The sequence below is a fragment of the Paramormyrops kingsleyae genome, chromosome 22 (assembly GCF_048594095.1).
Source record: "Paramormyrops kingsleyae isolate MSU_618 chromosome 22, PKINGS_0.4, whole genome shotgun sequence".
In the NCBI taxonomy this organism is placed as follows: Eukaryota; Metazoa; Chordata; class Actinopteri; order Osteoglossiformes; family Mormyridae; genus Paramormyrops; species Paramormyrops kingsleyae.
In genome coordinates, this window is record NC_132818.1 from 19,094,376 (window position 1) to 19,109,008 (window position 14,633).

The 14,633-nt window shown below is 43.8% G+C and overlaps 1 protein-coding gene across 2 annotated transcripts; it reads right to left on the minus strand.

Annotated features, from left to right (window-relative positions):
- Nucleotides 1–3,222: 3,222 nt before the first annotated feature.
- LOC111856667 (neurogenic differentiation factor 2-like) lies at nucleotides 3,223–7,735 on the minus strand. 2 transcript variants are annotated; one of them, XM_023836809.2, is made up of 2 exons: nucleotides 7,182–7,735; nucleotides 3,223–4,700 (listed from the first exon to the last, which is right to left on the minus strand). In XM_023836809.2, the coding sequence occupies exons 1-2, from the start codon at nucleotides 7,199–7,201 to the stop codon at nucleotides 3,599–3,601; spliced, it is 1,122 nt and encodes a 373-aa protein (XP_023692577.1). In that variant the 5' UTR covers nucleotides 7,202–7,735; the 3' UTR covers nucleotides 3,223–3,598. The 2 variants fall into 2 exon arrangements, with proteins under 2 accessions (XP_023692577.1, XP_023692578.1); XM_023836810.2 differs by lacking the exon at nucleotides 7,182–7,735 and adding an exon at nucleotides 7,030–7,172.
- Between the last annotated feature and the right edge of the window lie 6,898 nt (nucleotides 7,736–14,633).

Genomic DNA, 14,633 nt, shown 5'->3' on the forward strand with positions numbered 1-14,633 from the left:
AACTTTTTTTTCGCTTAGAGGTTGAGGATGGCGTGGGGGGGGGGGGGGCTGCGGAATTGGAAGAGGTGGGTCATAGGGATAATGGGAACCGTGGACATCGAGAAACCGATTGACTTGGATTCATCACAATCACACTGAGCACAAGATACCCAAACAGCAAAATTAAACAGCAGAAATACCGATTTGTAAAAAAAAAAAAAAGACGTAGAAAACATAAAGCTTTTCCATTCCACATACTGTCATGAATGAATATAATCGCGTTTTCAAACTTAACGAACAAGAAAGAATTACTGTAAAGTTACTGCTCCATCCATGTAGCACTTTTTGAAACACAGGAATTAAATTGTGGGTTACGTTTGCTGAATCTGTGTTCTTTCACCCAGGTAGATTCTGTCCTACTTGACAAGGAATACATTGTCCCCATGATACAGCTTAAGTTAGGAATTAAAGTGCAGTTTGCGCAAATACTTTGCATGAGCTAACGAAGATAATACTAACTGAATTATTATAAATTATTGGTGACTGAATGATGCTTAGTGGTGTGCGCTAATCAAAATATGTAGGATCTGATCTAGCAATTATCAAATGTAAACACGATCCTTTCATTTAAGTCAAGTAAGCGATAATAAATATTTTATCTAAATAAGAGAATCTGGAAAAAAACGTCATCAAGATATCTGAGTTTTGTTTGTTGTGTGAGGTTTGTTATTGATGCGATTCTTGTCTCCGGTGTAAACACAGTTATTTTTAAATCCACTTCGTCTCCTTGTCACTTTAGAGCCATTCACAGGGACTGCTCGAGCTCCTAGAGCCGGTGTTCGAGAACCTTTACATCTCGATAAAACAGTGATTGCCCGATCTGTTGTTTGTCTTTTTCGGTTTCGGGGGAAGCGTATATTTACAACGCCCATTCATTTCTCCCTCGTGTGCCGCGACCCCGGTGCCTGCCTGATTCGGTCCACCGTCGTAGCCAAGAATATTCTGGCAGCCGCTCAAAGAGGCTGAGAGCACGCTGCGCTCAGTAGACGAGAAGTGGCGGCAGACCGAACCTGCACAAGCAGGTAAGGGAGATGGCTGGATTTCAGCTCCGTGAATCATATTTATTCCTTTCTTACTCTCAGTGGGGTCTTTTCGTACGAGCGCCCAGCTGTTAGAAATCTGTCAACACTCCCAAACCCTTCGACGTGAACCTGCGAACGGCGTTCAGGAGCAGAAACGTTTCGCAAAGTTCCGACATACTCTGGCGAACGTGTGTTCGTTCTGCCGTTAGTCTATCCTTGCTATAGGGGGACGTTTGAAACTGGCCGTATCGTAATGAGTCTTTTATCGCATTTCACTCAACTTCGTAATCACAACACCATCGACCCAAAGCCAGGGAAAGCAAATTTAGTCGTTATTTAACAGGCAGAAATGTTTTCTAGCTCCTGCCAGTTCTGTTCTCTGATCCGAATCGAAACCTATTTTGACGCTGCACCAGAGTAAACCCTTGACATTATTATTATTATTATTATTATTATTATTATTATTATTATTATTATTATTATTATTATTATTATTATATGTGTCCATAATCCTGACATAAAAATATTTCACAGTCTATTTATTCTAAATTTATTTTAGCGAAATAAAACCGGTTTGCGTTAGGTTTGGATTTTAAAATACAGTATACAGTTGATTTAATCAGTGTAATTCGTTCCTCAGCTTGTGATTTAACGTTTTAATGACGTTTAATGACCATTTTAATTTGTATTTGTGTTTTATTAACAAGTTTATTTTCTCTCCTACGCATTTCTGAGGGTGGCAGATAATTAAATGTTTGAATGCTCTTTTCGATTAAAAAAAATAACTGAAGTCTTACTATGTGTTTTAATTAATAAAAACAATAATGAAAATCATTAGCGTTTTGTTTTGCTAAGTTCTGTGCAGTTTAAAAATGACTTATTTGTACTGTTATAATAACAATTAATAATGAATCAGTTTAACATATTATTCTTTGCTGGTTTGGGTATCCTGTATTGTTTTATTTTATGGCAAAGGTCAAATCTGTCTGGTCATTTTTTCCAGATATTTTTAACGGGGCGTTCAACCTGAATTACATAATCCACATCTCGCTGTATACATAGGCAAAAATGAAATACGTCTACTTCGCTTTGAATATATAGTTTCGTACACAAAGCTATGAAAAGTTCTCGATTTAAATACGTGATTTAATTAAAACATGTTTAAGACTTTCGCGCTCTTGAGTTTTTATTTTTGCTTTATAAATATCGCAAATGTTTTAATACACGTGTCTCGTTTTTTCCCAGATGTACTATAATTTTAAATTTCGTGGTATATCGGCATGTTCGAGATTTTATATATATATATATATATATATATATATATATATATAGTCTTCTCATATACTCATATTAGACGGAATTATCTTATCTGATAATATTGGCGTGTTTGCCGTAAAATTATAGTGATTAACTATAGTCGTTCAGAAATCATCTAGAATATCAAATACACCATATGCTATTGACTTACTTTTTAATAAAAGTAAGATGACTGCCAATTAAAACCTGGTGAATCAGTTAATAAAACTTTATGTCGTGTCCAAATTGCATGTAACTAATAGTCCTGGTATTCAATATTTTATTAAAAGATCCTTTCAATCAGCATTTGGAGTAGTAAATATTTTTCTTATGCTTGTTTTCACCCATCAGACCCATTTTTCGAGACACGCTCGCGAGAGTCCCTCCCCTCCGTAAAATTCGTGGTCAGCGGCGAACGGCTGAGGTGGGGGGGGGGAGTCCTGTCCATCTGTACTGTACGGAGGAGCAGGCATGTCGCTCAAAACTCTCACGTGCTACTGGTGTTTCGCGTGGAGTCAGAATGGGCGCAGGTACCACATTAAATTTTTAGAAATCATATAATCCTGTGTTGATTAGTATGTTTTAAACCTGTTGTCGGAATATAAAAATGGACCAAAAACTGAAAAGGCAAAACTTTGAAGGGCGCCAGTTACTCGACTCTTAAGATTCGTCCGCGTATCTTGCATAGATGTAACTATATTCAGTTTCCTTTATTGCTTTAATCGTTGTTCTTATTTTCACACAATGCACTAAATCTGTACACCTTCGGGAGATGACCGGACTTTGTGCCGTACAGCGAAAATGCAGCTCTTATGAATGGGATTCTATGAAACGTATGAAAACGGTATAAATGCAACAACCTCTGTTCACTTTGTGTCGTGTCGATTCGACCATAATATATTTTAATAAGTTTCAAAACTATTCATTGTTATCAGTCTGTATATTGGGCAACACTGGACTTACGAGAAGAATGTTGGACAAGTGTCGACGTTCACATGCCGTTACATCTATTAACTGCCATACATAACACCAAAGAAATGTAAAAACAAGCGCTTAGATAATGACCGTTCTATCTCTCCTCGTCTTTCGCGCTGTTTAAATTTCCATCAGTGACAGCATATGTGGATTAGAGACAACGGTACAGTAACTGTTTCATAATAATTAGACGGGCTTATATTTTCCTTGAAAAAAAGAAAAGGAAAGGAAAAAGGGGACGTGGCAGTTGGCTACTCGAGGGTTCCTCAGTTGTGAAAGAAAGCGTTCAGTTCTTCGTACATGGGCGCCCTGTCGTGGTGTAAGTGCATGTCGTGGTAAGGCATAACGTTATCTGAGTGGACACCACTGCGCGCTCCCGATGAACCGAACACTAGGTTGTGGGCAGCTGTGGGGCGGGAGCTGGGCAGGGCGGAGTAGTGCATAGAGTAATGGTAGCTCTTTTCGGCGTCAGGCGAGACGGAGTCCTGTTGTTTCAACGAGAAATTGCCATTGATGCATACAGGCGGGCTGAGAGGTCCCTCGTATTCCGGACTGTTGTACTCTGGTGAGGCGCCCCCGGCGTAGACTGAGTCGTAGGTGGAACAATATCCATGGGTCCTTAAAGGATGCGGGGTAGAGCTGGACTGACACTGAGGGCTGGAGAGACGGGAGCACTGGTACGGATAGGGGTGCATGGAGAACGAACTGGGCCCTTGGAAACGGCTTCCTTCCTGACACTGTTCAGTTAAGAAGTTCCGGGAGTTCAGCTGCAGACAACCGGCCACCAGATTGGTTGTGGGTTGAGAAAGGCCTTTGCACAGAGTCTGCACGTAAGCAACCAAGTCTGGTCTTTTCCCAGAACGCAAGATCTCGGACAGGGCCCATATGTAATTTTTGGCCAGCCGTAGGGTCTCTATTTTTGAGAGTTTCTGAGTTTTAGAATAGCAGGGAACCACCTTGCGCAGATTATCGAGCGCCGAGTTCAGGTCATGCATGCGTGTTCGCTCGCGGGCGTTGGCCTTCTGGCGGCGCACTTTCGAGCGCTCTATGCGTGCCTGCGTCATCTCTCGTTTTTTCGGTCCCCTCTTTTTCGGCATATCTCCCTCAGTAATATCGTCCCCGTCGTCTTCGTCTCCGTCTCCGTCTCCGTCATCTTCGTCCTCGTCTTCACCGGCGATTTCTGAATGCGCCCGACTGCTGATCCCCTTCTGGTCTCCTTCCTCAAGATCGTCCTCGTCCAGCCTGAGGTGCTGATCTCCGTCCTTGGCTTTGGAGTCCTCGCTTTCACTGTCACCTGCCCAGCCCGAGTACTTCTGTACCTCGGGCATCAGAGAGGGGTCACTGAATAGTCTCGTCAACATAGCGACACTGGAATACAAAACAAAAACACCGTTAATTAGTTAGTCAAATACACACAAGTAACCTTAGCTAACCTCAGATATCCCAATGGTAATGTAGGCCAATTTGTATTTAAGATTAATGTAAAGCACAAGAAATAACAACGAAGAATTCAAACGAATGGTACAGGTGTCTTATGTACGGCTTATGGCGTAGGTCGCAAAAGAAGAAAAGCTTTCATAATCGTATAGGAGACATTGTTAATAATATGATTAAATAACGCCGCGTGTCTTGAAAGGATTGAAAGGAACGAAAAACGCTTAAGGGACGCGTCAGTACTGTCGTCAAATCAAATGGCAATAAACATGAATTTTAGGAGTAAAGGGATTATAAACATAAAAAGGCTCTGACAGCACCAGTGCGACAGACATAAACATAGGCGTCGCTCTCCTTAATTCCCTGCTGTCATCCCCGTACCCTCCCTTGCCCTCTCTGTGGGTCTCGGCCGCTCGGGGCCCCTAACAGATCCCGTGGGCTGCGGTGCGAGACCACGCCGTTTCTCCATCACTCCTGGCTGCATTCCAGCAGAGCTCGCTAAAAAAAAAAAACCCACACAGGACCCTCTTTACCATCCCGACTGGGAAGACTCTCCTCGAAATGAAAATACCGCTGGCGATGTAGCATTGATGCCAACTGTGAAGCAGTACGAATAGATTGGTGGGCAGGTGAATTTCGATGCCGCCGTGCTGTGGGTCTAACTCTCCTCCCATCTAGTTACGAACAACATTCACATAATTACTGTCATGAAGCAAAATATAAAAATATTCGTGTGTTGTCATACGTTAAAATGAATAATTCTTGCGCTGATTCTGCAAGTCAGCCTGGTGCGTATTCATGAGCACACGAACGCTATTGTTATATTGATACTTAATATTAGTGTTACTGAAATTTGTGTTGCTGTTATGATAATATAATCCGCCACTTCGGCATCACTTATTCGGCTTATTGCATTCTGTTATTTCAAATAACTAATATATAAAAAAATGATGGATATGATTTCTACTCCGTGTGAAAATCGCCGTTATAACGCGTTTTCATACATGCGAATTTCTGCATTGTATTGAAAAATTGTAATACTAATTGTTGACAATGTAACACTATAGTTTATCCATATACGATTAATATTATTGGGACAAAGCTGGTGGCAAGAGGATGTTGTTTTTCTGCTTAGAATGGCTCGTGACTTCAGGGTCCGCCACTGGCGAAATCTAATTTAGCAATTTCGAGGCTCGAGAGATATGCGAAATTAAAAAGGCGAAAACTTTACAAAGGCGAGCTCTCCATGCGAAATTGATTTCTCGTGTCGTTTGATAGCCCGAATTTTTGGTCTTGGTAAATTGCAATAAATTATTTTAACAAACTCATATGCCCCTTTGTCTTCTTAATTATACATGTAAAAGAATATAATAGACATGTTTGTGGAATTGCCTCCACTGTTTACAGCGGTTTGGTGCAACAGAAGCAATTTTATTCCAAGACATGAAGGAGCATCTATCCGTGTCTTTAAGCATATGTACAGTTCAAATGAAAGCATACAAAATAACTACGCAAATGCACAAATACAAACCAATCACTCAAAAATCACACGGGACGCAGCTTATGAACACGAATGCATTACACCCCCCCCCTCCCCCAGACTACATTTTATGAGATCTTTATCTATAAAATATCACTAGTAGCCTAGATCGTATTTCTTAAGTATACAAAAGTGCCTCGAAACGGGAAGAGGGCCATATAGGTGAGAAACGTCTACCTCTCTTGCCATTTCCCACGCGAACAGAAAAGCCCTAATGAACGGCTATATTACCGGTGATTCATTAAATCCAGTCAACAGACATATTAATTAAATATACCCTTCAATATACGGAAAAGAAACGCGGAAAAACAGTGTGAGCGGCAGCTCCGAATCGTCATTTATCGCAGGATATTGCTTGTCTTGGCCGTGAGGACTTATTTTAGTTTGATTAGCCAAGTAAGCATGAAATGTTAGATTGTACGCCTGTTAACAGTGGCGTTCTGGGGCGTGCGAATCGGAGCTCCTCTGTTGTCTAAACTTGAAGGGCGAATCGAAAATAATAAGGCGGTATTAAGGATCAATTCAAAATTAATCCAAAACATGAATAATTAACTAAGATGCTTTACTATATAAACATTAATCAATTGCATGTATGCCCAGACAAAAAATACATTCAAATATCTGTGTAAAATTTAAGTTGCATTATTTATGTATTTTTATTATTTTAATCGTTTCCCGTTCGTCCGTCTGTTCTTCCGTCGATTTGTTTATATTCGTACTTACCTCCGCGGGAGTTCTTTAGGGGTGAAAGCGCATGTGTTTAAACCATCTTCAGGGACCTAAGCGAAAGCTCCTATAGGTGCGGCTGTCTGCTTCTGAGTGTTATCCGAGAGCGCGGAGACAGTGTGGCATCGCTACCAGGCAGGGTTACATACCAGCTATGATGCCAGGCCATATGGTTGGCACGTCACTGGCAAGAGCCATCACATGAGAGCCGGTGATTGACATGCGCCTGCATTCGCGGAGATTTCCTTCCCGAGGGAAGAGGGACTCGCCATCTGTCACTCCGCTCGCGTTCGCGCAAGCAGAAAGAGAGAAAGAGAAAAAGAGGAAGGAAAACAAGCGGGCGAACGAAAACGAGGAGACGAAAGGGAAAAAAATTATGTCTTAAAACCCCAATACGATTGTTTTCTTCACCTTAGTCTAGTATCATGAAATGCGACAGGGAAAAAAAAGTGATGTTGGACAACAGAAGGATTGGACCCTGTTCTAAGCGCTCAGCCGTGAAGGGAGTATTATTTATATATTTTTCTAATTAAATAAAAGGATATTATGTTGTGTGCAGAGAAGAAAACAGCCGAGTGCGTCGTCATGCTAGCTGTTTAAGGAGGACGCTATGAAATAAACTCCGCTAGTAGGAGTCAAGTAGATAAACAGACTGATGGGTTATTGAGCCGCTATGGAGACTGGTGGATGAATGTGTAGATCAGACAGATTCGCGGAGAGATGAATGAGGTGCTTCAGCGTGAGCCGCAGCTCTGGTGGTTTTTTTTTTGTGGTGGGGGGTGGCAAAAAACGGGGGGGGGGGTGGTTGGTGCCTGCAGGGGACGCCAGGCTGCTTGCGCAGCGCGTGCACGAGGGACCCAGGTGCAACGTGCCGAGGGGTCTCAGGGAGACACGGGGGCCTGGAAGGGGGAGGGGGGCTTGGAGGGGGAATAGAGGGGGCGGCACGGACTGGCATCCGTGCCAAATGTGGGAGGGTGCGTTTCGGGGTATAAACAACACAGGCGGCAGTATTACAGGCGACTTTTAACCCTTCCTTACATCCACCTTAAATTGATACGTCCGCCCCGCACCTGCTCCACCATTAACACCAAGGGAGGATACAAAAGGGTACGGAGATATCCACGAAGACTCTCCGAGCACCGGCAGCTCCAGCACCCAGCAACAAAGGGGCGGCGGCCTGCCTCTCGGCCGGGGGGCGAGGAGGGGGGGCGGCGCACAGCTGTACAGCTCTGACGGGGAGGGGTAGGGGGCATCACAAAAGCGGCAATGCCGGCGGTCTCACCTCCCGGACCGCTCTCAGGGTGGACCTTTGGTGCCGCTTCTCTCGTTGCGGGGGTGGACGCATGGTGGAACGCCGCCGCGAGCCCCCATTTGCCGGGGTCAGGGCCTGGCTGAGCTCAGAGGGCCCGCCATCAGCTGAGTTTATTGTGTGCGCGCCGGGCCTCAGCTGTGGTGCTGCTGAGGGTGGTGGTGCTGGCGCGGTTCCACAAGTCCAGCCTGCACGGAAAGTGTGCGAGACAGAACATAAAACGTGGCAGCTTCAAGGGATATGTTCATTAACCCGTTACTAGTCATCTGGCGCCCAGGTCGTACAGTAATGGCTTTGCTCGATGTTATTTCAATAACAAAGTTGAACTGCTCATGCAGATGCGTCTGGCACTGCCCGATTCCGTGTGCCCTATCATTTACGAACACCCTAAATGGTATTCCTACAAAGCACGCATCCCTACCGTCTGTGATTAAAATTCACGGCACTTACTAGATCGACTGCAGTGGACAAAATGTCTAAGTGCGGGCTCCCTCTGGTGGTGGCCCCAGGGATATGCTCACCTGAGAATTCATGCTCTGTAATATGTCAACCCATAATCCTTAAACAGTGTTGCACTTGTTAGAAGGACAACATGTGTTAGTAGTCGGTAATCCACCAATAATTAAGCCTCCATTTCTAGTATTAGTTTATAAATATATCCGTGTTTGTGTGTAGAGTATATCACAGTGAATCATGGGATATTTTAATCATTCCGTATTAGTGCTTGCGGTGTTTATTTTAGTGTGAGGGTACAAGATCATACAAACTTCAGTTTGTCATAACCTTGAAATGAAACGAGCTCCAACGGGGACCCTGGCACTTTCTAGAGTTAAGAGAGACGTCCCCTGGGCGGATGTACAAAGTGGAATTTGTGAACATGTTTTAAAAAAAATAAAAGAAATGGAATTGGGCCATGGTTTGTCCTTGACCTCCCTTTCCGGCCGCCCCTCCATCTGTCCATCCATTACTTCTCTACACTCCGCACCCGCGCGGAAGCCGGCAGCGCTGCGCGCTCTGCCGTCCGAGTCGCACGTGCGTAAATGCAAATGCCTATTAATTAATTACTCAACTAATTAGCGCAGTGGTATTTGTAAGAGATAAATCAAGAGAAGGTGGGGGTGAGGACATTGGATATGAAGCAGCCGCCGCGGAATATTAAAAATGAATATAGACTTTGAAGGGCTGCCTTCTGTGTGTCTACATGAGTGTGACACGTGAACTCTTACGGAAACCGCACGAGCTTCGGCTGAAGGCTACGCAAACTGAGGAAACTCGATATTTGAAAAAGAATTTCAGTAATACTTAAATCTTTTATACTGTTAGAAAAAAAGAGTACCAATTTGTACCTTTTTTTGTCACTGGGGCTGTACCCTCAAGGGTCTGCCAGTTGTACCCTTAGCTGTAGGTAAATGTACCTTTCAGTCTAATTTAAGGTACATAAATGGACTCTGAGGAACATCCTCAAGGTACAAACAACATTAATGTACCGTCAATGGTTAAAAAATGTTCCTCCTCCTGTTCATTTCTGTACATTGAAAGGTATAGGCTACTTTTACCTACAGCTAAGGGTACAATTGGCAGACATTTGATGGTACAGCCCCATTGACAAGCAAAGGTACAAATTGGTACTCTTTTTTTGACAGTGTTGGTGTTGTGATGGAAAGGGGTCATGCAGAGTGTGCACTTCCCCTCTTAGTCTGGATCTCAGTGTCCTTCAGTGTGTCTAGTTGTACATTTGCATGCTTAGATGATTGTGTTCCACATCCCAGTGTATCTCAGTTTGGGAAACTTGTGGGTTTTTCCACCTGCAAAGGGCTGCCAGTATGGAGACGTCTGTATGATTGGGCTTTTACACAGGAGGGAATGTCTTAAGTTCAACACCTGATGCTCGTCTTGCAGTGTGACACGTTTAAGAAGGTCTCACAGTGCTGAAATGTCCCCTGACTGCACACTGCGCGGTGCACTGCACCGACGTCGCATCCCGGATGAAATCTTAGAACTTGCATTTGTGCTCTTGTGCTCATCTGTTGCCATGGAAACACTGGTGCATCCTGGTGAGGGTGCTACTGCATATTGTGCCACGCTTGGGTAAAGTCGCCCCACTGACAAAATTCAGCACAGAACAAGTTGATCTTTTATGATTGGTGATACATTTTTAACTACATGTGTACTGTGATATTGTTGTGTGTAAATCTGTATTGTCTCCCTGTTTATCATGCAGCATCATTACTGTTAACAGCAATAAACCTGTTATGCTCTGGGTTCTCTTGTGATTTCAAGTGGAAATAAACACTGCTTTATATTTAAAAACATCACTAATGGCACAGATAACTATTGGCAGCCATGGAAGTTGCCTGTTTTGCGTGTGTTCTTGTAGGTGTGCCAGGACCCCATCGAAGGTGTCCACCGAGATCTCCGGTTTGAAATATTCATCTCCTGCCGGCTCGGTGAGACAGTGCGGCCTAATTGCAGCTCCACCTCACTCTACTGACAGCCAGGCGGTATGTATGTGTTGTTTTTAAGGTTTATGAGTTAGTTGATGAGTGTGTGACCAGGATTTTCTTTAGGCATATTTGCTATCCTAGTATGTCTAATACATTTGATTTTCATGATTTATCAGAAATGTTTGTTTACTAGTTCTTGGTGATGAGTATGCCCTTATCAGTTCTATGTCAGTAGTGCCTCTTGGCATCTGAAATCGGAGGAATTAACGTAGTTTATAATATAATACTAACAACGTCTTATTTATTTCTTTTATCTTTATTTGTTTGTTTCCCTTCCTCTTCAGTCTTGCGCGGAACCAACATAACATAGACTGATGAGTGACTATGTTACGTTGCCCAATAAAATGAATTTAAGTCGCTGTAATTTGTAGACGCGTCAGCACCGGCTGGATTTATAGCATAAAGGGATGACTCCGACTCTGTAGCATGTGGCACATTCAGTCAGTCCATCCTTATGTCTGTCCACAGGGGGGGGTCTGGCTTTGGGATTTCATCAGCGCCAGTGCCAGCGATGCCTGGCCAAGCTGAACCATCTTGTGGGATTTTGGGCTTTTAATTATAGTGACGGTGGATTAATTAAGGCGGTAGAAACAAGGGGCCATGCATTATTGATGAACAAGGTTTGATTGAGGGGCTGGAGAGAGCCGTAATTAAATCACTTTGCGAGCGTCCCCCCTCTCTTCCAGACAGACTGGTGCCTTCCACGTCTTGACGACGGCGGCGGTTTGGTGGCAGAGTGGATACTTCGGTTGAGATAGTCGAGTTTATCGAAGCTGGCTGAGGAGATCGTCTTTCACTATGCATAACCCTTCTGTCTCTACTGTTTTCCACAGTTCTTTTTTGACTAAGTATTTTTAAAAAACGTTTTACCACATCATTTGACTGAACTAATGAAACAATAACTCGTTGTTGACTGGAATTCACTTTGGACCCAAGCAAGAAGTTCTTACTTATTTGGCATTCACTTTTATTGGGTTTTAATGTCTAGAATTGAAGTTCAGTGCATTTCTTTATGATTTTCCTGTGGATACTGAAAATGACTTTTAAACAGACTGCTGTTTGGGAGGAATTTTAAAGGTTTACAGTCGATTTTAAATACGATTTTTACGATATGCCACATAACTTCCAACGCTCTTTATAAAGAACTCAGGGAAGGCGCACGCGGTGTGCCAAGCCGGGACTACGTTACAGTGGAGGATAAAAGGAAGATGAGCGCCCTCTGCTGTTCAAACACTGCTAGCTCCACTCTCGGTTTGCTGTAAAATTGCAATTATTTTATGATTACTTTTAGCACAACAGTATTGGAAGTAGGACTTGCTGACGTTTCAGAGCATCATAGATCCTGAATTTTGTTTCTCATAATATTACTTGTTAAATTGGCGGTGCATAATTTATATATTTTATTTGGTTAAACTTTTCAGTGTAATTCCATTTTACATCGTTTGAAAGTATTGCTGTGATGTTCTAACACTCCGAAATAGCTAAAATAATGTTTGCGAACTATGTGGAATTCAATGCTTGCAGATGGTGTGTGAAAAATAACCTCGACCGATCGTTCCTTCGTTATATTACTTCTCGGTGAAGTTGCTCGCCTAGACGCTAGGGGGAGACCGACACCAACAGTTGAGTGAAGGCAGCACTCATCAAGTTTCAGTTTTCAAGTTCTATTGTCAGACGTGTTCGGAGGGACACAACGAAGTTATTGTGCCACAGCTGCAGCGGGGGCTTAGAACAAACAAGTAGTGTAATATAAGACAATGCAATATAAGAATGATAAAATGTGATCCGCATCTCCGTAATATATTTATCACAAGGTTAGTGGGATTCAAGACGGAGAAAAGGTAGTTGAAAATCAATGGATGTTAGGAATGTTTACACTGGACCATATGCAGTTAGTATTATCCATTCTGCTATCTAAGCTTTGTAATTATAATTTTGTTTTCACAGACATCCTAAAATGCCAGCAATGAAATCAGAGGTGTAATTAGGCCTATTTTAGAGGGGCTTTAGCCCCCTAAATAGTTATATGTATTTATTTGCTTATGTCATAAATAGCTTTTTATATTATATATGCCATTCATCTATAACTACTCTCCTGAATGAAATCAAATATGGTAATATGAGGGGATCCGGAGATTGTAGTTATGAATGGGGCTGTTGCTGTGTGTCTTGTTACTTCAGGTGTGCAGGTTTAGCGCTGGCTAAAAGCGAACACCTGCTAGGTCACAAAATTAAGCGAGTGAACCTTCCGGCAGCTTTGGGGGGCGGAGCCGTAGTTGCAGTGCCGCTCTGGGTTGGCCTCCCACTGGATTTACACCGGATAGCGCTGATCAGGTGTCACATGGGGAGCAGCCCTCTTGATGATTGGTCGGTCAGTTTTTCACAGCTGTTGAAGCCGCCCATCCCCCCATCCCCCCGGTGCCTTAAATCTGAACAAGCTGTGAGATGTTTCTCACTGGCTCCCGGGCGTTCTGCATAAGAGCGGAGGGAGATACACTTCCTGAGAGAGGAAGGCACTGTGTAGCTGGATCCTGGTCAGTGGTTTGTTCACATGGATGCATTTAGCTAACTGGGGTGGCTTTCTGCCTTTAGCAGACACTGGAGAGGCGGCGGAAATCCGGCACCAATGGGGGTCAGGGCTGTGTTCAGCTGAAATCGCTTCCAAACCCTGACATGCAGGAGTCTGATAAACAGCCTGTCCCCTGAGAGCCACCGCAGTCCCCTCCCCCCCGTCCAGGTCATCCTGACCGTAGGGCTGTTCTGATTGGCTGCTGGGCTGCCCGGGTACCTGCCCGGCATGAGTCTGGGTCGGCGCTGACGCTGGGCAGGCCCCGGCCCGCTCAGGCCGCCGGCGTCTCGTTCCCTCCGCTTCCCCGAAACTGGTTAGCATTAGCATCGCGCTAGCCTAAGGGCAGTGACCTCATCTCCAAACTATTTCCGCCGCATATCGTGCACTGAGAAGGGTTCGCCGGGGCCTCCTGCAGGATTTCCATTTGCTGGTGAGTTTATCTGCACTGGCAAATGTAATTGTGCCGTTTGAATTGTAGATTATGCACTAAAAAGATCTTATAATTGCACTAAAACATGCTAAATTAAGGGTGGCTCAGTGACTCAGTGGGTGGTCCTCTTGCCTCGCACCTCCAGCAGTGAGGGGTCTGAGCCTCCCCCGGCTCGATGTGTCGCTTAAACCGGCTGCCTCCACCCTGCGCTGCGTATGTTTTCTCTGAGACCTCCGATCATCTCCTGCCGTTCGAAGACAAGCAGTGAGGCTAATTTGTGTCTCCAAATTGCTCTCTTGTTAGTATGAGCTGAGTGTGGCATGCGATGGACTGCGCATGTCATCCGATATACCCCTTGTGATAAACCCCTTGTGATAAACCCCTGCCTTGTGTCCTGTGCCACCTAGGATAGACTCCCAGTGACTCAGTCTAGGATAAGCGATGGATGGATGGGTAAATCAGTCAATTCATGTACTAGTTTAAAATCAAGATTGTTTTATCCCAGGGGTGGCCAGTCGTATCCAGAAAGGGCCGCTGTGTATGCGGGTTTTCGCTGCAACTCTCTAATTAAATGACTAATTAGGGGACTGATTGGCCGACGAGTCCTTGCACCTGGGTTTGAACAGCTGGCCTAAAGCTTATCCCAGAAACCTGCATACATACCAGCCTGTTCTATCCAGATTAGCTCCTGACCCAAATAAAAGAAATTAAATAAAAGGAAAATATTTTAGCAAAATGAATAATTGATTTGTTATTTAGTTGGCAGTCGTTTTTATCCAAAGCAGCGTA